This window comes from Thunnus maccoyii, chromosome 10 (genome assembly GCF_910596095.1).
Source record: "Thunnus maccoyii chromosome 10, fThuMac1.1, whole genome shotgun sequence".
NCBI classification, from domain to species: Eukaryota; Metazoa; Chordata; class Actinopteri; order Scombriformes; family Scombridae; genus Thunnus; species Thunnus maccoyii.
In genome coordinates, this window is record NC_056542.1 from 771,675 (window position 1) to 799,174 (window position 27,500).

The 27,500-nt window shown below is 40.8% G+C and overlaps 2 protein-coding genes across 8 annotated transcripts in view; both read left to right on the forward strand.

Annotated features, from left to right (window-relative positions):
- pnp4b (purine nucleoside phosphorylase 4b) overlaps window positions 1-20,542 on the forward strand; it is a 23,887-nt gene extending 3,345 nt beyond the window's left edge. The window contains exons 1-9 of one of the 7 annotated variants that reach the window (XM_042425274.1): window positions 283-334; window positions 11,979-12,193; window positions 12,656-12,685; window positions 13,946-14,118; window positions 14,230-14,333; window positions 15,076-15,251; window positions 16,013-16,203; window positions 17,556-17,635; window positions 20,257-20,542. In XM_042425274.1, coding sequence (XP_042281208.1) covers window positions 11,979-12,193; window positions 12,656-12,685; window positions 13,946-14,118; window positions 14,230-14,333; window positions 15,076-15,251; window positions 16,013-16,203; window positions 17,556-17,635; window positions 20,257-20,397 — 1,110 coding nt within the window. In that variant the 5' untranslated portion in view covers window positions 283-334 and the 3' untranslated portion in view covers window positions 20,398-20,542. Of the gene's footprint in view, window positions 1-282; window positions 335-11,663; window positions 11,886-11,974; window positions 12,194-12,506; window positions 12,686-13,945; window positions 14,119-14,229; window positions 14,334-15,075; window positions 15,252-16,012; window positions 16,204-17,555; window positions 17,636-20,256 lie in introns of those variants that run through there. The other 6 variants (XM_042425271.1, XM_042425272.1, XM_042425275.1 and 3 more) reach the window with 6 other exon arrangements.
- Window positions 20,543-20,934: 392 nt separating this feature from the next.
- The window catches only part of calb1 (calbindin 1), a 7,028-nt gene continuing 462 nt past the window's right edge, over window positions 20,935-27,500 (forward strand). The window contains exons 1-10 of the mRNA XM_042424739.1: window positions 20,935-21,467; window positions 21,538-21,614; window positions 23,384-23,458; window positions 23,826-23,906; window positions 24,253-24,309; window positions 24,458-24,535; window positions 26,494-26,549; window positions 26,657-26,696; window positions 26,866-26,919; window positions 27,191-27,262. Of these exons, the coding sequence (XP_042280673.1) occupies window positions 21,389-21,467; window positions 21,538-21,614; window positions 23,384-23,458; window positions 23,826-23,906; window positions 24,253-24,309; window positions 24,458-24,535; window positions 26,494-26,549; window positions 26,657-26,696; window positions 26,866-26,919; window positions 27,191-27,262 (669 nt within the window). The 5' untranslated portion in view covers window positions 20,935-21,388. The remainder of the gene's footprint in view (window positions 21,468-21,537; window positions 21,615-23,383; window positions 23,459-23,825; window positions 23,907-24,252; window positions 24,310-24,457; window positions 24,536-26,493; window positions 26,550-26,656; window positions 26,697-26,865; window positions 26,920-27,190; window positions 27,263-27,500) is intronic.

The following is a 27,500-nucleotide window of genomic DNA, read 5'->3' on the forward strand; positions in this document are numbered from 1 at the left end:
CCTCTATAGACTGCTACAAACCTCCACAGACCTCTATTGACTCCTACAGACCACTATAGACCACTATAGACTGCTATAAACCTCCACAGACCTCTATTGACTCCTACAGACTGCTATAGACCTCTATAGACTGCTATAAACCTCCACAGACCTCTATTGACTCCTACAGACTGCTATAGACCCCTATAGACCGCTATAAACCTCCATAGACCTCTATTGACTCCTACAGACTGCTATAGACCTCTATAGACTGCTATAAACCTCCATAGACCTCTATAGATCTTTATTGACTGCTACAGACCGCTATAGACCTCTATGGGCTTGATGTGCTACGGTAAGTGTATTGTGTCATTTCCGGTTGGCGACTGTCTTTACTGTTAGCATTGTTGCTGCTCTCAACTCAGTTGGTTTTGCTATATTTCACATTACTGTGGATAAATACCTGCTGTATATTTAAACTTCGCTAGTTCTACACAAGCACTCTTAGCTCTTTGTCTCTTTTAGCGACTTTTCTCGCTATTCGCACAGTTGTTAGTTATTTTAGCTCAACAGCTAGCATTAGCAGCTAACTTAAGCTAAGCAGTTAGCGGTGGCTTCTCTCTCTCCCTCTCGCTCTCCTGCTCTCTCTTGCTCAGTTCAATTTCAATTCAATTCAGTTTTATTTATATAGCGCCAAATCACAACAAAAGTCATCTCAGGGTACTTTTCACATGGAGCAGGTCTAGACCGAAATCTTTAATTTACAGAGACCCAACAATTCCCCCATGAGCAGCACTTGGCGACAGCGGTAAGGAAAAACTCCCCTTTAATGGGAAGAAACCTCAAGCAGAACCCGGCTCTACGTGGACGCCATCTGAGGGTGGGGGGATGGATGGGCAACAACAACAACAACAGATACATGACTAAAAACAACAAACAGCAACAACGACAGGAACAGCTGGAGAAGGACAGAAGAAGGACAGAAGAAAGACATCAACATGTCAGCACGGTTTATGGGGTTTCCTGCTGATGAGAAAGCACAAAGAACTCCGGGGAAGAAGTCAAGTTAGTAACATACATTAATGGTAAATGAATACATACAGATAGAGAAGAGGAGAGAGGAGCTCAGTGCACCAGTGGAGGTCCCCCGGCAGTCTATGCCTATAGCAGCAGTGTGTCTTATGTTTAGTTATTTAGTGATAGTGGTGCGTGTAATAAATGTAGTTTATTTGCAGTGTTGGAGGCGAGGTTCAGTGAATTGGAAGCGCGGCTCCACACCACGGAAAACCAATCAGTTGCTAATGTAGTTAGCCAGCCCCCAGTAGCCGGTGTGGGCCGACCTAGCGTAGCTCCTACCCCCCCGGTAGCTCCCGAGCAGCCGGGAAGCCAGGGTGGCTGGGTGACTGTCTGAAGGAAGCATAGCCCTAAGCAGAAGCCCACGGTTCACCACCAACCAGTTCATGTTTCTAACTGGTTCTCCCCCCTCAGCAACACACCTGCTGAGAAACCAGCTCTGATTATTGGCAGCTCCATAGTCAGAAACGTGAAGTTAGCGACACCAGCAGCCATAGTTAAATGTATTCCTGGGACCAGAGCAGGCGACATTGAGTCAAATTTAAAACTGCTGGCTAAGAATAAACGTAAATATGGTACGATTGTTATTCATGTCTGCGGCAACGACTCCCGATTACGCCAATCAGAGGTCACCAAAATTAATGTTGAGTCAGTGTGTACGTATGCGAAGACAATGTCGGACATAGTTTTCTCTGGACCGCTGCCTAATCTGACCAGTGATGACATGTATAGCCGCATGTCATCATTCAACCGCTGGTTGTCGAGGTGGCGTCCAGCAAACGATGTGGGCTTCATAGATAATTGGCAGACTTTCTGGGGAAGACCTGGTCTGATTAGGAGAGACGGCATACATCCCACTCTGGATGGAGCTGCTCTCATATCTAGAAATATGGCCAAGTTTATTAGTAGACCAAAACCATGACAACCCAGAGTTTAGACCAGGAGGCAGAGTTGCAGTCCTACACGCTTCTCTGCACTTCCATTAGAGCAGTTACCCACCCAAAACCACATAGAGACTGTGTCTGTCCCCAAAACCACAGAGACCGCGTCTGTCCCCAAAACCACAGAGAGACCGTGTCTGTCCCCAAAAACCACATAGAGAACCCGTCTGTCCCCAAAACCACATAGAGACCGCGTCTGTCCCCAAAACCACATAGAGACTGCGTCTGTCCCCCGACCACTTAAATCAATTAAATCCAAATTAAACTAAAGAAGAGTCATTCATAAAAATCTAAAACAAATTAACACCACTACTGCAATAGTACAACAAAATAAGAGAATTAAATGTGGACTCTTGAACATTAGATCTCTGTCATCTGAAGCCGTATTAGTAAACGATTTAATCTCAGATCATCATATTGATTGATTGTCTTACTGAAACCTGGCTGTGTCATGAAGAACATGTCAGTCTAAATGAATCCAGTCCTCCCAGTCATATTAATAATCACATTCCTCCAGACACTGGCCGAGGAGGAGGAGTCACAGCCTAATTATCAACTCTAGACCTGAACTTCATTATAACTCATTAGAAAGTCTTGTTCTTAGTCTCTCAGCCAACCTGGAAAACTTTACAGCCAGTTCTATGTGTTATAGTGTACCGTCCTCCTGGTCCGTACTCTGAACTCTTATCTGAATTCTCAGAGTTTTTATCAAACTTAGTCCTTAGTACAGATAAAGTAATTATAGTAGGTGATTTTAATATTCATGTGGATGTTGATAATGACAGTCTCAGTACTGCATTTATCTCATTATTAGACTCAACTGGCTTCTCTCAGTGTGTAAATAATCCCACTCACTGTCTGAACCACACCCTCCACCTTGTTCTGACTTACGGCATCGAAATTGAACATTTGATAGTTTTTCCACAAAATCCTATTTTATCAGATCATTTTTTAATAACTTTTGAATTCCTATTACTGGATTACACACCATTAGACAAACATGTCCTCACTAGATGTCTATCTGATAGTGCTGTAGCTTTAAGGAAGCAGTTCCATCAGTACTGAATTCACTGCCATGTCTCAATACTACAGAGGACTCTTATGTTAACTTTAGTTCCTCCCAAATTGATAATCTTGTTGATAGTGCTGCAGGCTCATTACGAATAACACTCGACTCCATCGCCCCCTTAAAAAGGAAAATAATAAAACATAAGAGGTTAGCTCCATGGTTTAACTCCCAAACCTGCAAATTAAAGCAAATATCACAAAAATATGAAAGGATTTGGCGTTCCACCAAAGTGGAAGAATCTCGCTTAGTCTGGCAAGATAGTGTTAAAACATATAGGAAGGCCCTCTGTAATGCCAGAGCCGCCTATTACTCAGCATTAATAGAAGAGAATAAAAACAGCCCCAGGTTCCTTTTCAGCACTTTGGCTGACAAAGAGTCATAACTCTATTGATCCATGTATTCCTATAGCTCTCAGTAGTAATGACTTTATGAGCTTCTTTAATGATAAAATTCTAACTATTAGAGACAAAATTCAATTCTCTGCCCTCAACAGGCACCGTTCTCTCCCCAAACACAGGAACCTTAGAAGCAGCAGTGAATCCTGACATATATTTGGACTGTTTTTCGCTAATTGACCTTCCTGAACTAACTTCAATGATCTGTTCAGCTAAACCATCAACCTGTCTCTTAGACCCCATCCCAACTAGGCTGCTTAAGGAAGCCTTACCCTTAGTGAGCACTTCTTTACTAGATATGATCAATCTGTCTTTAGTAACAGGCTATGTACCACAGTCCTTTAAAGTAGCTGTAATTAAACCTCTTCTTAAGAAGCCTACTCTTGATTCAGGTGTTTTAGCCAATTATAGACCTATATCTAACCTTCCATTTCTCTCTAAGATCCTTGAGAAAGCAGTCTCTAATCAGTGATGTGACTTTCTACATAACAAAAGTTTATTTCAGGATTTTCAGTGAGGATTTAGAGGCATCATAGCACAGAGACAGCACTGGTGAAAGTCCCTAATGACCTCCTAACTGCATCGGACAAAGGATTTGTCTCTATACTTGTCCTGTTAGATCTTAGTGCTGCATTCGACACAATTGACCATCAAATCCTTTTCCAGAGACTGAAACATTTAATTGGCATTAAAGGAACTGCATTAAGCTGGTTTAAGTCCTATTTATCAGACCGATTTCAGTTTGTACATGTTAATGATGAATCCTCCATGAAGGCAAAAGTTAGACACGGAGTTCCACAAGGTTCTGTACTTGGACCAATTCTATTCACCTTGTATATGCTTCCTTTAGGTAATATTATTAGGAAACATAAATAAATTCTCATTGCTATGCAGATGATACCCAATTATATTTATCAATGAAGCCTGATGAAACCAATCAGTTAACTAGACTCCAAGCATGCCTTAAGGACATAAAGACCTGGATGACCTGCAATTTTCTGCTACAAAATTCAGATAAAACTGAAGTTAGTAACTCCCACATAAATCAAATCTCAAGGACTGCCTTTTTTCACTTACGTAATATCACAAAAATCAGGCACATCCTGTCCCTAAAAGATGCAGAAAAACTAGTCCACACATTTGTTACTTCTAGGCTGGATTATTGCAATTCCTTATTATCAGGCTGCCCTAACAAGTCTCTAAAGACTCTCCAGCTGGTCCAGAATGCAGCTACACGTGTTCTGACTAAAACTAGAAAAAGAGACCACATTTCTCCCATTTTAGCTTCACTACATTGGCTTCCTGTAAAATCTAGAATTGACTTTAAAATCCTTCTCCTAACTTACAAAGCCCTTAATGGTCAGGCACCATCATATCTTGAAGAGCTCCTAATACCGTATTATCCCACTAGAACACTGTGCTCCCAGTATGCAGCTTACTGGTGGTTCCTACAGTCTTTAAAAGTAGAATGGGAGGCAGAGCCTTCAGCTATCAGGCTCCTCTCCTGTGGAACCATCTACCAGATTCAGTCCGGGGTGCAGACACCCTCTCTATGTTTAAGAGTAGGCTTAAAACTTTCCTTTTTGATAAAGCTTATAGTTAGGGCCGACCAGGCTCGCCTTGGATCAGCCCTTAGTTATGCTGCTATAGGCCTAGACTGCTGGGGGACTTCCCATGATGCACTGAGCTCCTCTCTCCTCCTCCTCTCCATCTGTATGCATTCATGTAACATCAATGCATGTCACTAACTTGGCTTCTTTCCCAGAGTTCTTTATGCTTTCTCATCAGCAGGAAACCCCATAAACCGTGCTGACATGTTGATGTCTTTCTTCTGTCCTTCTCCAGCTGTTCCTGCCATTGTTGCTGTTTGTTGCTGCTAGTCATGTATCTGTTGTTGTTGTTGTTGCTGTTGTTGCTCTGCTTCTCAGTGTCCCCCCCCCCACCCCCCCACCCCCTTCTCTCTCTCTCAACCCAACCGGTCAAAGCAGATGGCCGCCCACCTAGAGCCGGGTTCTGCTTGAGGTTTCTTCCCATTAAAGGGGAGTTTTTCCTTACCGCTGTCGCCAAGTGCTGCTCATGGGGGAATTGTTGGGTCTCTGTAAATTAAAGATTTTGGTCTAGACCTGCTCCATGTGAAAAGTACCCTGAGATGACTTTTGTTGTGATATGGTGTGATATAAATAAATAAATTGAATACAGACCTCTATAGACCACTATAAACCTCTGTAGACCTCTACAGACCTCTATTGACTGCTATAAACCTCTATAGACCACTATAGACCTCTATAAACCACTATAAACCTCCATAGATACAAACAAGACCGGCGACTTTTACCCCGCTCAGATTGTAGAGACGAGTCCAATAAAGTTTATTCAAACAAAACGATGTTGACAAAAGGAGAGAAAGGCAGCGTTAGTTTGTGTAACGAACAGAAAGTCAGAAGAAAAACAGAAAACTACAGAACTGCAGACATCACTCAGCTCCTGTGGGACAAACTGACCTGCTGACCCCTGCTATAGACCACTCTAGACCACTCTAGACCTCTATAGACCTCTATAAACATCTGTAGACCACCATAAACCTCTATAAACCTCTATAGACCACTCTAGACCACTCTAGACCTCTATAGACCTCTATGGACCTCTATAAACCTCTATGAACCTCTATAAACCTCTATAGACCACTCTAGACCACTCTAGACCTCTATAGACCTCTATAGACCTCTATAGGCCTCTAAAGACCTCTATAGACCACTATAGACCACTATAGACCACTATAGACTGCTATAGACTGTTATAGACCTCTATAAACCTCTATAGACCGCTATAGACCTCTATAAACCACTATAAACCTCTATAGACCACTATAGACCACTATAGGCCGCTATAGACTGTTATAGACCTCTATAAACCTCTATAGACCTCTATAAACCACTATAAACCTCTATAGACCTCTATAAACCTCTATAGACCACTATAGACCACTATAGACCGCTATAGACTGTTATAGACCTCTATAAACCTCTATAGATCGCTATAGACCTCTATAAACCACTATAAACCTCTATAGACCTCTATAGACCTCTATAAACCTCTATAGACCACTATAGACCACTATAGACCGCTATAGACTGCTATAGACTGCTATAGGCCTCTAAAGACCTCTATAGACCTCTATAAACCTCTATAGACCGCTATAGACCCCTATAAACCTCTATAGACCGCTATAGACCTCTATAAACCTCTATAAACCTCTATAGACCACTATAGACCTCTATAAACCTCTATAAACCTCTATAGACCGCTATAAACCTCTATAGACCGCTATAAACCTCTATGAACCTCTATAAACCTCTATAGACCACTCTAGACCACTCTAGACCTCTATAGACCTCTATAGACCTCTATAGGCCTCTAAAGACCTCTATAGACCACTATAGACCACTATAGACCACTATAGACTGCTATAGACTGTTATAGACCTCTATAAACCTCTATAGACCGCTATAGACCTCTATAAACCACTATAAACCTCTATAGACCACTATAGACCACTATAGGCCGCTATAGACTGTTATAGACCTCTATAAACCTCTATAGACCTCTATAAACCACTATAAACCTCTATAGACCTCTATAAACCTCTATAGACCACTATAGACCACTATAGACCGCTATAGACTGTTATAGACCTCTATAAACCTCTATAGATCGCTATAGACCTCTATAAACCACTATAAACCTCTATAGACCTCTATAGACCTCTATAAACCTCTATAGACCACTATAAACCACTATAGACCGCTATAGACTGCTATAGACTGCTATAGGCCTCTAAAGACCCCTATAGACCTCTATAAACCTCTATAGACCGCTATAGACCCCTATAAACCTCTATAGACCGCTATAGACCTCTATAAACCTCTATAAACCTCTATAGACCACTATAGACCTCTATAAACCTCTATAAACCTCTATAGACCGCTATAAACCTCTATAGACCGCTATAAACCTCTATAGACCTCTATAAACCTCTATAAACCTCTATAGACCACTATAGACCTCTATAAACCTCTATAAACCTCTATAGACCACTATAGACCTCTATAAACCTCTATAAACCTCTATAGACCTCTATAAACCTCTATAGACCTCTATAAACCTCTATAAACCTCTATAAACCTCTATAAACCTCTATAGACCGCTATAGACCTCTATAAACCTCTATAAACCTCTATAGACCGCTATAGACCTCTATAAACCTCTATAGACCTCTATAAACCTCTATAAACCTCTATAGACCGCTATAGACCTCTATAAACCTCTATAAACCTCTATAGACCAGTATAGACTGTTATAGACCTCTATAAACCTCTATAGACCGCTATAGACAGCTATAGGCCTGTATAGACCTCTATAGACCTCTATAGACCTCTGTAGACCTCTATTGACCACTGTAGACCTCTATAGACCAGTATAGACTGTTATAGACCTCTATAAACCTCTATAAACCTCTATAGACCAGTATAGACTGTTATAGACCTCTATAAACCTCTATAGACCGCTATAGACCGCTATAGGCCTGTATAGACCTCTATAGACCTCTATAGACCTCTATAGACCACTATAGACCACTATAGACCACTATAGACCTCTATAGACCTCTATAGACCACTGTAGACCTCTATAGACCACTGTAGACCTCTATAGACCTCTATAGATCTCTATGTTAATCATTTGGCTTCATTTTTGATAACAGATTAATTTTTAAGCCTTTTTTTAAACAATCAAGAAAACCAGCAGACATTCTGTCAGCAGCTGCTCACATGTGAATATTTACTAGTTTTCCAGTTTTCTATGATAATAAACTCAACATCTGTGTGTTTGTGACAAAATACTTCATCTGAATATGTTCACTTGGTGTTAGTACACTTAGTACACAGGGTATAGTATAATATACTACAGTATGCAGTAATATAATATACACAAAGTACACAGGGTATAGTATAATATACTACAGTATGCAGTAATATAATATACACAAAGTACACAGGGTATAGTATAATATACTACAGTATGCAGTAATATAATATACACAAAGTACACAGGGTATAGTATAATATACTACAGTATGCAGTAATATAATATACACAAAGTACACAGGGTATAGTATAATATACTACAGTATGCAGTAATATAATATACACAAAGTACACAGGGTATAGTATAATATACTACAGTATGTACAGTAATATACTCATAGTACACAGTATGTAGTATGATATACTTTGTAAAGGAGGTCACGTGGTTGTGACTGACCTGCAGCAGCTCACCTGTCTGTCAGGTGGAGCTGCTCAGTAACATGATGATGATGATGATGATGATGATGAAGATGTGGAGGAATGCAGCGACCCGGGATTTTTCCGCCTTCTACGTCACTCTGCCGCTCTGACGCAGTGATTTCTATATTTACACACCGGTTGCGAAGTTAACAGCAGCAGCGCCGCGCGTGCGTGTCAGTCCGTCCGTGCGTTTGTGCGTGTGCTTGTGTGTGCGTGCGTGCGTGTGTGCGTGCGTGCATAGCAAAGGATCAGATATTTGATGTGTTTTGCTGCATCATCATCATCATCATTCCGTCACATCTGGTGACTTTACAGCGTCTGATGTGGCTGTTATAACCACGCACGCGCGCGCACACACTCACACACACCGGGAGGAACCGTTAAATATCTGGTAAATATCCGGTAGCTGCTGTGTGAAGGAGTGAGAGATGAAGTGATGAGATGGAGGAAGAGTCTGCAGACACTGATGGATGGATGAAGGAAAACATGTCGAGCTTTTTCTTTTTTTCTTACCGCCGAGATGAAGGAGCATCATCATCATCATCATCATCATCTGACCGGCCGTTACTGTCCGTTAGTATCCGTTACCGACCGATACTGACTGTTTACTGACGGAGCCGCTGCACCGACCCTCCTCCTCCTCCTCTTCCTCTTCCTCCTCAGTCTGAGCTCTCGGAGCCGCTCCGAGCCCCCCCCCCCCCCCCCCCCCCCCATTTAACCCTTTACTGTGTCTGTGTGTAACTTCAGTAAAACTGAACCTCTCACCATCAAACATTATTTAATGTTCATTTATTTAATATTTAACCTTCCTTTATATTTGATTATATATTTATTTTTAATGTATTTTAGGTTTATATTAAAACCATCAGCTGACTGCACTGCTCCAGTCCTGCAGAGTCGACAACATGACGACAACAGGAGTGATCAATAGATGATCAATAGATGATTAATGGGCTGAACTTTTTATATGATGAATCTGATCAAATATAAAATCCATCTTCAGCTGCTTCACATGTTTTTATGTTCAGTCCTGCAGATAAACTGACTTCATGTTTCTGAGTCTCTTTTTCAGAACTTTCACACCAGAAATGATTGAAAACAGTTTGTTGTTATTAATGATCATAATTCTATATTTGCTATTTGACAAACAGAACAGCTTTCATTTAAAATGTTGTTCTCATAATATTCTGTTATCATTTTATATATATTTGGATTAATAGAACAATGTTTATGTTTAACTGGACGCTCCAGTTCATGAAAACAATTTAAATATTTGCTTATGTTGTTTTCATGTTTACGTTTCTCCTGGAATAAATAAAAATAAGTTTAAACATAATAGAAATAATAATAATTGACAAAAATACACATGTATGTTTAAATGTTATACTTCACATGTGAAAAGTGTGAAATTCACCTGATGTTTTATACGACACATATTCAATAAACAGAAACAACAGAGATGAAGGTCGACGCACACACATGAAATAAAACAAACGTCCAAAAACCACATGTGATAAACATGTGACACGTGTCACACATGTAAAAATGATCCATGATCATCACTCACAGTTATTATTATTATTATTATTATTATTATTATTATTATTGTTATTATTATTGTCATTATTATTGTTATTATCATCATCATGAGTTGAACTGTTCATGACAAAAATAAAATACTGCAGGACACACACACATACACACACACACACACACACACACACACACACACACACACGCACACACTGTTGCTATTATGGAAACACAGTTTCTATGGCAACTGATGTGCTGGATTCCTGCAGAAGCGTTCCCACGGCGACACACAGCTCTTTACCTCATTACACACACACACACACACACACACACACACACACACACACACACACACACACACACACACACACACTAACAGGTTTTGCTGATGTAGCAGAACTGTGACTTCAGCCTGCAGCTGCACTCAGTACTGCAGTACTTCTACAGTACTAATGCAGTACTAATGCAGTAGTACTGCAGTAGTACTGCAGTACTACTATAGAAGTATCAGTAACAGCAGTATTAGTAATGATTGTACCAATAAAGGGATGTAATTTTAATCATTTCATTACATGTAAATATGAAGCTACAGTTAGCAGCCGGTTAGCTTAGCTTAGCTTAGCTTAGCTTAGCTTAGCATGAGGACTGGAACAGGCCCGGCTGCGTCCTGCCAGCAGCTCTAAACTCACTGATCAACATCATGTCTGGTTTGTTTTACTGTTTACACCCGACATCAACATGTGATCTGTATCCGTGGAAACGCCTGTTAACGCAGGTGTAAACACACTGTGATCAGAATCACAATCGGATCAATCAGACCACATCTGGAGGAGTTCTGGCTCGCACTGTGATTGGATCTCAGCAGGTGTAAATGGTGACATCATTCATCCCAGTAAGGTGAAAGGTCACCTGGCTGCACCTCTACCTGCCAGCTGAAGCATGCTGGGTAAAAGCTGCGACTAGTTTCCATCATAAAAGATGAAGAACGTCTGAGACCAGATCCTGATGTCGGCCGTTCATTCTTTATGATGATGGAAACATCAACTCCTGACTAAATGATCAATTATATATTACAAATCCTTTCATTTTGTTGGCTGAATTTCATATTCATAAAAGCACATTTACAGCTAAAAAGCCGAACTTCTTAGTTAAAGAGATCAAACTAAAAGCTGTAAAAACTATTAAAACCTGTTTTCTGTTTCAAGTCTTTGTGTGAATGTAACTCGTCTTCATCTTCTTCGTCTTCGCTCGGTTTGTTTGTGTTTTTATTTTTCTTCTGCAAACTGTGAGATGAATATTCTGAGAATGATCATATAGTTGTTTTATATGTGAATAACAAAAAAAAAAGAATTAAAAAAACCACCTAAGACAAGTCGGCCAGACAGCTCCGGCTTCCTCATTTATATATTGAGATCCAATCATGATGAGAACACGTGATCACAGCAGAGACCCACAGACTGGATGTGATTGTGCAGGTTCAGGTCACATGATCACAGCAGAGACCCACAGACTGGATGTGATTGTGCAGGTTCAGGTCACATGATCACAGCAGGTGTAAACAGTTTTTTACGTTTCATTCATTCAACATGTTTGTTAGAGCTCAAGGACACTAAACAACTTTTATTTGTTTATAAAAACTCCGCAGATGAGAGAGACACATGGTGAGCATGTTCACTACTGCACCTGTGTGCTGCACACTGACTGTGGCAACAGGAAGTTCTCAGGTGAACCAACTGAATCCACTGTTTCCTGTGGTGAAGACACCCGTGTGTGTTGTGAGCAGGTGAGCTCGTCAGGTGTGAAGGAGGTTGTTGCTTCCTCTAAAGTCCTCCTTAACTCCGCCCACTCTCACCTCTACAGGTGAGTCACTGCTGTTAAACTCACCTGAAGTGTAGAAACAGTCACCATGTTGTCACTGTGTTCTCAATAAATAAATAAATAAATAAATAAATAAACAAAAGTAATTTCAAATTATATAACAATGACCTGGTGAAGTATTATTGTTGTTATAATTATTATTATTATTATTTAATCCTGCTTCTTCATGTTTATGTATTTTCGGTTGAATTTATTATCTCACACAGTTTTATTAATCAGTTTAATTATTGATCAGGCTGTGTACCTGATATCATACATGTATTGATCTTTGATCCCCTCATTGTACAAACCGCAGAGGTCAAAGGTCACAGACAGACCAGTCACTGAACCCGGCGGTATCTACAGACACTGATTCAGCCAATCAGAGAGCAGCACCTCACGCTGCTCGTCTGTCTGCTGCTGCTTTGTCTTCTTCCTCTTCTTCTTCTCTTCCTCTCTCTGCAGCGGGACAATGCACGGCAAAGGGAACCCCTGGTAAGTATTCTTACTGGTCTTTATGTCAGGGTATCACATATTTCTATTTATTTTACTTTATTTATATCTTTGGTGGAGGAAACTCTTCTTTCAGCTCCAACTTCAAACAAACTGACCTGAAAGACAAATTCAACGTTTGGCAAAAACTGATTAAAAAGGAGGAGGAAGCGCTGCATGGTTCTGACCTGAAGTGGTGCAGACAGTCTTCAGATGAAATGATAGCGAATTTATTCTTCACCAGGTTCTTGAACCCAGTGATTTTTAGTGTGTAGAAATGAGCCGAGGGTCTGAATCCAGGATGTATTCACAGATCAGATGCAGCTCAGCTTTGCTGACACTTGGTGGTCACTCGCGGTACTGCAATAAAAATGCACCCAGTGTCCCCATAAACCACCTTTATCAGAGGAGACGTCTGTAAAACTACTGACAGACTCCCACAAGTTCAACTATTACTCTTAATGTTGTGAATTTTTAAACCGTGAAGGTTTCATATTTGTAAAACTTTCACCAGAGTCAAGAAAGAGATTTTAAAATGTGTGATGTCTCAGTCTATGAACAGAGCGGGAGAAATGCTACTGAGCATGTGCAGTGGGATGCACAACATGGAAGTGAAAAAAAAAACATTTCTTAGGCTATAAAACATCCTGAATCCTGAAACCAGACAGAATAAACAAGCAGAAGAAGAAGAAACGCGCTTTATTTAAAAAGCAAAAACTTGAAACACAGATTTATGTCAGAAGGTTAAATCATCTTGTTGCACCTGTTCTAATAAAAGTCGAAACTGCTGCTGCAGGTTTTATCTTCAGGAAACATAAAACAGATTTTAACTGCAGCTCCGGCTCAAAGATCAGACATGTGACACAGACAACAGGAGGATGAAGATGATGATGATGAAGATGATCAGAGAGCTGCAGTTATCTGTTTATATCACAGGTTCTGTTTCTATACATTTACTGCTGCCACATGTGACTCTTCTATTAAAATATAATTTAGATTTATTAAACTGAAATCATAAAACTCTCTGTTAAATACATTTCTAGTTATAAGACATTTATAAATACGAGTCCAGTGTGATAATATGAACATAATAATAAACTCTCACGTTCATATCTCATGATAGCAGACATCGTAGATCTCCACCTAAAGGAATTATCATTTTTATGTTACTGTTCATGTGCACGAGCAGCTTTGGTTATTCTTGTTTGAACTATGAAGTATACCTCACTGTTTACCCGCCCCCCCGCCTCGCCCCCCCCCCAGTTGCTGCTCCTTCGAGGACTACAACCTGACCACCGAGTGGCTCCTGAACCAGACGAGTCACCGTCCGAAGGTTGCAGTGATCTGCGGTTCAGGACTCGGTCTGTTGGCCGACGTAGCTGCCGACAAGCAGATCATCAGGTACCAGGATATCCCCAACTTCCCTGTCAGCACAGGTGAGTTTGCCACGCCCACTGTGGAGCGGACGGAGGGGGCGGGGTCTCTGGAGACACCTCTCCGCGGAGCGAAGGATCTCTTCTCTGATGTCACGTCTCTCTGTCTCTCAGTCGCAGGTCATGAAGGCTGTCTGGTGTTTGGGACGATCGAGGACACTACCTGCGTCTTCATGCAGGGTCACTTCCACCTGTATGAAGGTTACTCCCTCTGCCAGGTGAGCTCTTCATCCTCACTCCAACACATCTGACAGCAGTCATCCTCAGTCTGTGGAGCTGATTTATACATAAAGTTCAGGTCCTGCTGCACCTCTAGTCCAGGTGAGGTAACTTCTTCCTGAAATCAGCGTCTGAGCCTCACCTGGGACTGATGTTGTTATGACAACACAGCTCTCCTCCATGTTAAAGATGGCTGCTCTCGGAGGGAACTGAGGATTGTGACCTGCAGTGAACTCTGGGATGAGGTGCTGGTTTGTTTGGTTCAGGCTGGATGAGTTCAGGGTCGTGTTACTTCAGCACAGATAGAGACGGATGCGCAGGTTGTTTAGTGTACAGGTGAGACATAATGATGTAACATTCATGTGTTTAAAGGTTGATCAGATGTAAAACTCAAACAGGGTTTTACAGCTCTGGAGAGTTACCACAGCAACAACACGAGCTTCATGCAGCAGGTGAATCCTCCAGGAAGGTGTTTGTCTTGCTGGATGACATCTTGTTTTGTTGCAGCAAAAGTTGAACATTTCACGTTTGCCGGAGCGTCAACACACTGAACGCCGCCGTATACAAACAACCATCCTGCGTCTGTAAACTTGTTCCACTCACATGTTCTAGAAAACAAGATGGTGACCTCGAGAAGATGAAGAGCTGCATGAGGACAGGAACTAGAATGTGGGATCCAGCTGTGGTCCTGCTCTCTGGGTAGTGACTGTCTGTCTGTCTGTCTGTTTCTACCTGTCTCAGGTGACGTTCCCCGTGCGGATCTTTAAGCTGATGGGGGTGGAGACGGTTCTGGTGACGAACGCCTCTGGAGGAATCTGTCCTGACTTTAAAGTCGGTGACATCATGATCATCAAAGACCACATCAACCTGCCGGGATTCGCTGGACAACATCCGCTGTGTGGACCCAACGACGAGCGGTGAGACCGTCTGTCTGTCTGTCTGTCTGACTGACTGTCTGTCTGTCTGTCTGTCTGACTGTCTGTCTGTCTGTCTGTCTGTCTGTCTGACTGTCTGTCTGACTGTCTGTCTGTCTGTCTGACTGACTGTCTGTCTGACTGTCTAACTGTCTGTCTGTCTGTCTGTCTGTCTGTCTGACTGTCTGTCTGACTGTCTAACTGTCTGTCTGTCTGTCTGTCTGTCTGACTGACTGTCTGTCTGACTGACTGTCTGTCTGTCTGTCTAACTGTCTGTCTGTCTGACTGTCTGTCTGTCTGACTGACTGTCTGTCTGTCTGTCTGTCTGACTGTCTGTCTGTCTAACTGTCTGTCTGTCTGACTGTCTGTCTGTCTGACTGTCTGTCTGTCTGTCTGTCTGTCTGCATGTTTTTATGATGAGAGTCCAGAGAGACACAGAGCTGGTCTGCTGGTCTGGAGTCAGTCTTTGTTGGTGGATCAGGTGGAGTTCTGCTCGTCAGTGAACAACACTGACGTTTAAACATCTTCACATCTAAAGTAAAAGAAAATCTAAATCAGTCTGAATTGCTCTAATCACCAAACATCATAAATATGAGGACGTTTGTCCCGGTGTGGACAGACGTTTCGTCAGTGATGTTTATCTGAAACATTCTGGTGGAAACAAAAGACAGAACCGAGAACCTTGCAGGTTCTTACAAGGTCTCGTTAGAAGAAGCTCTGCAAGTTACGAGAAGCTATAAATGTCTCTGTGTGTCTGTCTGCAGGTTTGGGATCAGGTTTCCCTGCATGTCTGATGCGTACAGTAAGGATCTGAGGCGTCTGACTCTGGACGTGGTGTCTGAACTGGGCTGCAGTGATTTCGTCAGAGAGGGAGTCTACTGCATGGTGAGCGGGCCCAACTTCGAAACCATCGCTGAGGCCAGAATGCTGCGGATCCTCGGCTGTGACTCTGTGGGTAAGAAGAGACAGACAGACAGGTAGAGAGACAGACAGGCTCTGTCCTCAGTAATTGGTCATCGAAGGAAACTCTCCTGATGAGCTCGTTAATAATTGACAAGTTTTAACGAACCTCATTAGCGAGTCAGCGGGGAGAGCAGTGATTGGCTCTCGGTGAGATGATCTTTGGACTGTTCCAAGATCCAAACTGTCATCTGCATGTTTACAGAGTTCACATTACTGCTGATTCTTTGATGGACTCGTATGACAGCACAGCAGGGGCTTCTGGGAGTCGTAGTGTGGAAACCTTCTGTGGAACATCTTCTAGAGTACCTGCAGAGGTTTCTAAGCTTCTTAAGCAGTTTCTAGATGTCTTAGAGACGATTCTGTGGTCCCATCAGGAGGGTCTGGGGTCGGGAGCAGGATCAGTGGGTCCTTCAGGAGAATCTAGGATTACTTGATGAGGTTTTTGGAGTCCCTGGGGAGTTTCTGTGGGTCTCGAGAAGGTTCTGGGGGTGTGGCAATGATCGCGGGGGTTTTGATTTATAATATAGGTCCTTAAGAGGGTTCTAGGATCCTTAAGGAGTTTCAAGGTAGTCAGGGGTTCGTTGAAGAGGATCTAAAAGTTTGGATGATGTTCTAGGGTTCTTTGACAAGAGTCTACAATGTGTGTCCTTTAGAGGGGTCTTGGGTCTAGGGTTGAGGAAAATCCAGGGTCCCTCAGAATAGTCTTGGGGAGGTTTTAGGGCTCCTGGAAATGTTTTCTGAGACCTTTGAAGAGGTTAACGTGTTCCTTGAGAAAGGTCTAGAGTCCTAGGGCAGGGTCTAGGGTCTTTGATGGGGGTCTTGGAGGTGGTACAGCTGAGTTCTCAGTTTTAGCATCATGTTTTATGTTTCATAGATCATCCTTAACAAAAGCAGAATGATCAGAGATCTCAGACGGGTGTTCAGCTCCGTTCTCTCAGCAGCACGTCGATCAGTGGTCATATGATGGATTCTGTATCAGCAGGTTCTCATTAAATATGTCTGCTGATTAAATGTTAACGAGACAGAGTGGAACTCTGGGAACTCGACAACCTGCTGAATACAATAACGACGTCACATGACACACGTCCGACTGTTGAATACCAGCAGAGTTCTGTTCTCACATCCTGCTGACAGTAGAACCACTTTACAGAACTCCTTTGATCCATATTAATTATAATTAACGAGTTTGTAATGTCCGTCAACATGCGTCACAAGATTAAACATTTTATTTGACTGTGATTACTGGTATTTTTTAAATTCATTTCATTTTTCACAGGAAATCACAGTTAAAGTGGAGTTTATGACTTTATGAGGAGAATGAATCGTTCTCTCTGTCGTCTTCAGGTATGAGTACAGTTCCTGAGGTGACGGTGGCGAAACACTGCGGACTCAGAGTTCTCGGTCTGTCCCTGATCACCAACAAGGTCAGCAGCTGTCTGTGTGAACGTTGTGTGAAGGTTGTGTGAAGGTTGTGTGACAGTTGTGTGAAAGTTGTGTGAAAGTTGTTTGAAGGTTGTGTGAAGGTTGTGTGACAGTTGTGTGAAAGTTGTGTGAAAGTTGTTTGAAGGTTGTGTGAAGGTTGTGTGACAGTTGATTGACGGCTCTGTGACAACTGTGTGACGGTTGTGTGAAGGTTGTGTGAAGGTTGTGTGACAGTTGATTGACGGCTGCGTGACAGTTGTGTGAAGGTTGTGTGAAGGTTGTGTGACAGTTGTGTGAAAGTTGTTTGAAGGTTGTGTGACAGTTGTGTGAAGGTTGTATGACAGTTGATTGACGACTGTGTGAAAGTTGTGTGAAGGTTGTGTGAAGGTTGTGTGACAGTTGTGTGAAAGTTGTTTGAAGGTTGTTTGAAGGTTGTGTGAAGGTTGTGTGAAGGTTGTGTGACAGTTGTGTGAAAGTTGTTTGAAGGTTGTGTGAAGGTTGTGTGAAGGTTGTATGACAGTTGATTGACGACTGTGTGAAAGTTGTGTGAAAGTAGTTTGAAGGTTGTGTGAAGGTTGTGTGAAGGTTGTATGACAGTTGATTGACGACTGTGTGAAAGTTGTGTGAAGGTTGTGTGAAGGTTGTGTGACAGTTGTGTGAAAGTTGTTTGAAGGTTGTTTGAAGGTTGTGTGACAGTTGTGTGAAAGTTGTTTGAAGGTTGTTTGAAGGTTGTGTGAAGGTTGTGTGACAGTTGTGTGAAAGTTGTTTGAAGGTTGTTTGAAGGTTGTGTGAAGGTTGTATGACAGTTGATTGACGACTGTGTGAAAGTTGTGTGAAGGTTGTTTGAAGGTTGTGTGAAGGTTGTTTGAAGGTTGTGTGAAGGTTGTGTGACAGTTGTGTGAAAGTTGTTTGAAGGTTGTGTGAAGGTTATGTGAAGGTTGTATGACAGTTGATTGACGACTGTGTGAAAGTTGTGTGAAGGTTGTTTGAAGGTTGTGTGAAGGTTGTGTGACAGTTGTGTGAAAGTTGTTTGAAGGTTGTGTGAAGGTTGTGTGAAGGTTGTGTGACAGTTGTGTGAAAGTTGTTTGAAGGTTGAAGGTTGTGTGACAGTTGTGTGAAAGTTGTTTGAAGGTTGTGTGAAGGTTGTGTGAAGGTTGTGTGACAGTTGTGTGAAAGTTGTTTGAAGGTTGTGTGAAGGTTGTGTGAAGGTTGTGTGACAGTTGTGTGAAAGTTGTGTGAAAGTTGTTTGAAGGTTGTGTGAAGGTTGTGTGACAGTTGTGTGAAAGTTGTGTGAAAGTTGTTTGAAGGTTGTGTGACAGTTGATTGACGGCTGCGTGACAACTGTGTGACGGTTGTGTGAAGGTTGTGTGAAGGTTGTGTGACAGTTGATTGACGGCTGCGTGACAGTTGTGTGAAGGTTGTGTGAAGGTTGTGTGACAGTTGTGTGAAAGTTGTTTGAAGGTTGTGTGAAGGTTGTGTGAAGGTTGTATGACAGTTGATTGACGACTGTGTGAAAGTTGTGTGAAGGTTGTTTGAAGGTTGTGTGAAGGTTGTGTGAAGGTTGTGTGAAGGTTGTGTGACAGTTGATTGACGACTATGTGAAAGTTGTTTGAAGGTTGTTTGAAGGTTGTGTGAAGGTTGTGTGAAGGTTGTGTGACAGTTGATTGACGACTGTGTGAAAGTTGTGTGAAGGTTGTTTGAAGGTTGTGTGAAGGTTGTGTGAAGGTTGTGTGACAGTTGATTGACGACTGTGTGAAAGTTGTGTGAAGGTTGTTTGAAGGTTGTGTGAAGGTTGTGTGAAGGTTGTATGACAGTTGATCGACGACTGTGTGAAAGTTGTGTGAAGGTTGTTTGAAGGTTGTGTGAAGGTTGTGTGACAGTTGATTGACGACTGTGTGAAAGTTGTGTGAAAGTTGTGTGAAGGTTGTGTGAAGGTTGTGTGACAGTTGATTGACGGCTGCGTGACAACTGTGTGACGGTTGTGTGAAGGTTGTGTGACAGTTGATTGACGGCTGCGTGACAGTTGTGTGAAGGTTGTGTGAAGGTTGTGTGAAGGTTGTGTGAAAGTTGTGTGAAAGTTGTTTGAAGGTTGTGTGAAGGTTGTGTGAAGGTTGTATGACAGTTGATTGACGACTGTGTGAAAGTTGTGTGAAGGTTGTTTGAAGGTTGTGTGAAGGTTGTGTGAAGGTTGTGTGAAGGTTGTGTGACAGTTGATTGACGACTGTGTGAAAGTTGTTTGAAGGTTGTTTGAAGGTTGTGTGAAGGTTGTGTGAAGGTTGTGTGACAGTTGATTGACGACTGTGTGAAAGTTGTTTGAAGGTTGTTTGAAGGTTGTGTGAAGGTTGTGTGAAGGTTGTGTGACAGTTGTGTGAAAGTTGTTTGAAGGTTGTGTGAAGGTTGTGTGAAGGTTGTATGACAGTTGATTGACGACTGTGTGAAAGTTGTGTGACAGTTGTGTGAAAGTTGTTTGAAGGTTGTGTGACAGTTGATTGAGGGCTCTGTGACAACTGTGTGACGGTTGTGTGACGGTTGTGTGAAGGTTGTGTGACGGTTGTATGATGGTTGTGTGACGGTTGTGTGAAGGTTGTGTGACGGCGCTGACCTACCTGTATTTGTCCTGCAGGTGTCTCTGGACTACAGTCGGGAGGAGAAGGTGAACCATGAGGAGGTTCTTCAGATCAGTAAAATGAGGACGGAGGTTCTGCAGAAACTCGCCACCATGCTGATCAGTCGCTGCCAGCAGCAGAGCATCAACACACACTAACAACATCAACGCATGTTAACGTCATGTTAGAGGAGTCTTCTCTTCTGTTAGTTCTGTTACTGTCAGAATAAACTGTAGTTGTAACTTCCTGTTGTTGTGTTCCAGCTGTTAAACTGTAACTTCACAATAAAGTTTCTTTTAATGACTGAAGACTGTGATTCACCATCAGAACAAACTGACAGATGTCTGAAACATCTGTAACGTCTGACCAACATGATCATATTTATATCTGAACTTTATGTTTCAAACTCATGAAAACGTGGAGTTTAAAGTTTCATTCTTGACTTCAGGAATAAAAGTAACTTAAGGTCCACTTACTGGATTTCTTCTAGAGCTTTCAGCTGCATCTTGAACCCTTCGTTTGGTTCGCCTGTTTTTAATCTTCAGTATATTTTGTTTTTTCTCTTGGCGGCTCCTGAAGGTTTGAGTGACTTCACCCTCTCACCACCTGTTAATTAGTTCATGATGACTGACAGCCCCACAGGCCCTGTGATTGGTTGACTGGTGTGCTTCATCACCAGGCGATGAAGGCTCAGAGCCAACTTCCTGTTTGTGTGCTGCAGGTGTGATTGACAGCAGATGGAGAGCAAGACAAACATGTGCTGTGAATGACAAACTAACAGGGAGGAGAGAAAGAGGTGGAGAAAGAAAATCTCATCAATAAATCTACTTTATAGTTACCACAGCTGCAGCTTTCAGTCTGCGCACACACACTGACAGACAGACAGGTGCACACACACTGACAGACAGACAGGTGCACACACACTGACAGACAGACAGGTGCACACACACTGACAGACAGACAGGTGCACAGACAGGTGTACAGGTGGTCTCACCCGCTGGGCCCGAGTCTCTCTGCAGCTGTTGGCGTTACGAACCCCGCTGAGAGCCGAGCTTTTTATTCCCCCACCGAGAGGAGAGAGAGTCACACGGCCAACACTGAGGACACAATATCCAGTCTGCTCCCAGTAACATCCAGTCTGCTCCCAGTATGGCCAGCTCCCTCCTGCAGGCAGTGGAGATATCCGCCTCTCAGTTTCTGGACATCTTTCATCACTACGACAACGATGGTAAACCTGCAGCCTTTCTGTCATTCGATGACATCATCGGCTGTCAGCTGATCGTCTGATTGTCTTTCAGGAAACGGATTCATCGAAGGAAAAGAGCTGCAGAGTTTCATCAGAGAGCTGCGAGAAGCTCGACAGAAGGCGGGACTGGTGAGTCACCTGTTCACCTGTTCACCTGTTCACCTGTTCACCTGTTCATCTGTTCACCTGTTCATCTGTTCACCTGTTCACCTGTTCACCTGTTCACCTGTTCATCTGTTCATCTGTTCACCTGTTCACCTGTTCATCTGTTCACCTGTTCACCTGTTCACCTGTTCACCTGTTCATCTGTTCATCTGTTCACCTGTTCACCTGTTCACCTGTTCATCTGTTCACCTGTTCACCTGTTCATCTGTTCACCTGTTCACCTGTTCACCTGTTCACCTGTTCATCTGTTCACCTGTTCACCTGTTCACCTGTTCACCTGTTCACCTGTTCATCTGTTCACCTGTTCACCTGTTCATCTGTTCACCTGTTCACCTGTTCACCTGTTCACCTGTTCATCTGTTCACCTGTTCACCTGTTCACCTGTTCATCTGTTCACCTGTTCACCTGTTCACCTGTTCATCTGTTCATCTGTTCACCTGTTCAGTGCAGACGGAGCTGAAAGAAATAGTTAATTCATTAATAAGTCGATCAACAGAAAATTAATCATCAGTTATTTTCATAATTGTTTGATTCACTTCTGACACTTTATAGATCAAACAATTAATTGATTAATTAGTCAATAATGAAAGTAATGATTTGTTTTCTTTGATTTTGTTTACAGTGAACTGATTGATCACTTTATCAGCTTCCAAAAGTGCCAAATGATCAATCATGTGAATGTAATGATCTGATAAACAGAAAATATTCGTTTGTTTATATTGAAATAAACAACAGCAGGAATATATGGAAGATGGAAGAAGCCTCACGTAAAACAAACCAAACAAACAAATAAACTGAAATACACACGTTGTTATCTGTGTTTACATTCGATGAATGAATTTACTGTTGTAATGAAACTCATGTAAAAAGGGACAATAATTTAGCTTGTTGTCATTAGTAACTGAATGAATTGTTTTGAATTGAATGAATGAATTTATGGAAGAGAATATTTGACATCATGAGGTTACCGTAGCAACAGTACTGAAGCTTTAGTTACCAGAGAGATGAAAGTAACTCAATGAAGGGTTAAACTGGTAACAGTCCCCCTACATACCATCAGTCTATAAAGAGTTAATAAATGGTTTTTAACACACTATCATGTTGCTGCAAAAGTTTTAGGCGTTAAAAGTAAATTGAGGATGATTTGAATAGTTTTTATTGATCAGTTAACTTGATCCAAAGTTTAATAAACAGCAGAAAGTGAATCAATATGTTGCTGCGAGCAGCTTCGTCTTTAAACCAGCAGCAGCTCTCAGTGTTTCAGGTTGTCGGCAGGTCGGTTGTTCCTGCGTCTTCTTCTTCTGCTGCTTCTGTCTCTTCATGTTAATCCCAGACTGACTCCATGATGTTGAGATCAGAGACTGAAGATGGTTCTTTATGACTCTGGCTGGATGTTTGTTGTCCTGCTGCAGATGATCAGACGTCTCCTGATGCTGCTGCATCATGGATCTAAACATCTAAAGTGCTTGAAGCTTTTGTACTTACTGTCGGTGTTTATTAATGTATTCATCAATAACCTAGAAGTGTTTGCTGCTGTATAAAGAGATAATGAATGACAATAAATAATAAATACTGAACATTAATAAACACTTAAAATGTCTTTATACCTGCTTATAACTTCACTATAGCTTGTTATAAACAGTTAATTTATTGTTTATATACTGATTATTAATGATAAATAGTGAAAGTGTTTAAACCTGCAGGAAGACTGAAACCGTTTTCTTGTGTTTCAGGATCTGACGGATGAGATGAGACAGTTTGTGAGTGAATATGAGGAGACGACAGATCGCAGGATCGGACTGGTTGAAGTGAGTCTTCTCTGATGTTTAAACCCCGGCAGGTTTCCTGGAGTTCATGGACCAACGACATACTTTGTGATTTAATTTGAAAGGCTTGTTGAAGTCATGAAAATAAAGAGATGGAGGACCAGAGGAAACATATTTAATCATAACTGATGAATAAACGTTGACTACACGAAATGTCTGACTGAACCAAAAGCAGCAGAAAAATCAGACAGCAGTCAGTGTCTGAGTCAGGAGGTTCATTTATTTAGTTATATATATATATGATCACAGACTCTCAGCTGATCTGTGACTCATGCTGGAATAATAATAATAATTTAGTTCATGGAGCAGTCAGGTGTGTTTGACCTTTGACCTGTGCTTGTGTCTCTAGCTGGTTCAGATTCTTCCCACTGAGGAGAACTTCCTGTTGTTCTTCAGACAGCAGCTGAGCTCCGCCTCTCAGTTCCTGCAGGTAGGTTCCTGCTGACTCACCTGATCTGTTCCTCTGCAGGTTTACAGTCTGTCCCTCACAGAATGAAACCTGAAATCATGAATTCCTCTGGCGCCACCAGCTGGACAAACAAGAAACATAACAGACTTATAACCGGTGTTTTAATCCTCAGGTATTTAAACAATAACCAACATGAATTTTTCTTCAGCTCTCTGACACAGAGCTGATAGAAACATCAGAGCAGGTATAATAACCTGTAACAGAACATGACTGAAGTTACTGTCAGCGTTTTCTACATGTTTCCTAAATGTTTTCTTCATGTTTTCTGCCTGTTTCCTGTGTGTTCATCCCTCATGTGACTCTGCAGACGTGGAGACGTTATGATGTCGACCACAGCGGCTACATTGAGGCAGAAGAGCTGAAGGTGAGAGGTGCATGCTGGGATTGTTTTCATACTGTAGTTTTATTGATATGAGGTTGTTAGCTGCAATACGCTAAAGCATCATAAAGCTTATAATAAAACACAGATTCATATATGAGGCTAATATGATGTAATGCTAACTGTCCTGCAGAACTTCCTGAAGGATCTGCTGCTGAAAAACCAAAGAACATGTGACCAGAACAAGCTGGACGAGTACACAGCAGCAACTGTAAGTACTGCAGTAATACTGCAATAGTACTGTCATTATACACTGACACTGTGCTATTACTGTAATTATACTGTAGTATTACTACACAAACTTTACTATTACTACAATGATATGGTAATATTATTGCAATAATACCATAAAAATACTGTACTGCACTATAGTAACACTGTATTGACACTGTGGTAACACTATAGTAACACTGTATTGACACTGTGGTAACATTATAGTAACATTATAGTAACACTGTAGTAACATTATAGTAACATTATAGTAACACTGTAGTAACATTATAGTAACATTATAGTAACACTGTAGTAACATTATAGTAACATTATAGTAACATTATAGTAACACTGTGGTAACATTATAGTAACATTATAGTAACATTATAGTAACACTGTATTAATACTGTGGTAACTGTATAGTAACACTATAGTAACACCGTATTAACACTGTAGTAACATTATAGTAACATTATAGTAACAATATAGTAACACTGTAGTAACATTATAGTAACATTATAGTAACACTGTAGTAACACCGTATTAACACTGTGGTAACATTATAGTAACATTATAGTAACATTGTATTGACACTGTGGTAACATTATAGTAACATTATAGTAACACTGTAGTAACTCTATAGTAACACCGTAGTAACACTGTAGTAACACTATAGTAACACCGTAGTAACACTGTGGTAACACTGTTGTAACATTATAGTAACATTATAGTAACATTATAGTAACATTATAGTAACATTGTAGTAACATTATAGTAACATTGTAGTAACATTATAGTAACATTATAGTAACATTATAGTAACATTATAGTAACACTATGGTAACACCGTAGTAACATTATAGTAACACTGTAGTAACACTGTAGTAACATTGTAGTATTATAGTAACACTGTAGTAACATTATAGTAACATTATAGTAACATTGTAGTAACATTATAGTAACACTATGGTAACACCGTAGTAACATTATAGTAACACTGTAGTAACATTATAGTAACATTATAGTAACATTGTAGTAACATTATAGTAACACTCTAGTTACATTATAGTAACATTATAGTAACATTGTAGTAACATTATAGTAACATTGTAGTAACATTATAGTAACATTATAGTAACATTGTAGTAACATTATAGTAACACTATGGTAACACCGTAGTAACATTATAGTAACACTGTAGTAACATTATAGTAACATTATAGTAACATTGTAGTAACATTATAGTAACACTATGGTAACACCGTAGTAACATTATAGTAACACTGTAGTAACACTGTAGTAACATTATAGTAACATTGTAGCAACATTATAGTAACTCTATGGTAACACCGTAGTAACATTATAGTAACATTGTAGTAACATTATAGTAACACTATGGTAACACCGTAGTAACATTATAGTAACACTGTAGTAACACTGTAGTAACATTATAGTAACATTATAGTAACACCGTAGTAACATTATAGTAACACTGTAGTAACACTGTAGTAACATTATAGTAACATTATAGTAACATTATAGTAACATTGTAGTAACATTATAGTAACATTATAGTAACATTGTAGTAACATTATAGTAACACTGTAGTAACACTGTAGTAACATTATAGTAACACTGTAGTAACACTGTAGTAACATTATAGTAACATTATAGTAACACCGTAGTAACATTATAGTAACACTGTAGTAACACTGTAGTAACATTATAGTAACATTATAGTAACATTATAGTAACATTGTAGTAACATTATAGTAACATTATAGTAACATTGTAGTAACATTATAGTAACACTGTAGTAACACTGTAGTAACATTATAGTAACACTGTAGTAACATTATAGTAACATTATAGTAACATTATAGTAACACTTTAAGATAAACGTGTATATTTGGAGCAGAACTCAGTTGTGAATCAGCTGTTTTTCTTTTTTTCCAGTTGAAGATTTTTGATTCAGATGGTGACGGAAAACTCTGCTTGGCAGAAATGGCCAGGTATGTAAACTGGTCTGTACTGATGTGTACTGGTCTAAACTGGTGTGTACTGGTCTAAACTGGTGTGTACTGGTCTAAACTGATCTTAACTGGTGTGTTGTGTGCAGGTTGCTGCCTGATGAACAGAACTTCGTGCTCAGGTTTGAGGTGAGAGTTCAGAGGAAGCACTGAGCTGAAACTTGTGTCTGAAAATTGTATTATTATTATTATTATTATTATTATTATTATTATTATTATTATCAATGTAACTGAGATGTAACAAACAAAACAATTCAACAATGATATGACTGTATTGACCTGCCTGCATGTCTTTCAGGGAATAAAGACGTCCAGACGTCAGTTCAACAGGACCTTTGATCTCTATGATCGGGTCAGTTTTTCACTTTCTTTGTTTTCAGTGAACGATTGTTGGTCTGATGTTTTAAAAGCGTTTATAGGGCTGCAGGTCTGGAAACAGGTAACAGTTGATACTTTAAATGAACACAGAGTCCGTTTACGGACACCTGATACCTACTGAGAAATATATCAGTGGGGTATCAAAATAACTTTTTACCTGCAAGGAGGCTCTCATGAAAGGTACTACCCATGTGCATTATGGGAAATGTAGGAACCTCTCCTCTGTGTGTGTGTGTGTGTTTCAGGATGGCAGTGGGTTCATGGATGAAGCAGAGCTCGACGTTCTCCTCAGAGATCTGTGTGAGAACAACAAGAAGGTCTCAAGTTTTTATTTCTCACTGCGTGTTTGTCTCAGTTCTGCTCAGTCGTACGTTTTTATTTATTTAAGTCTCTTTTTAAAGACAACATGTACAATATGAGCAAAGACAAACACAACTAACACTCAAGAGTTGAAGGTTTAAAAATCCTGTTTGTGAGGAACTGTGTTTCTCCTGATGACTTCAGAGGAGCAGAGACAGAAAAAACAAGAAAAATGAAAGTTTGTATTAAAGACAA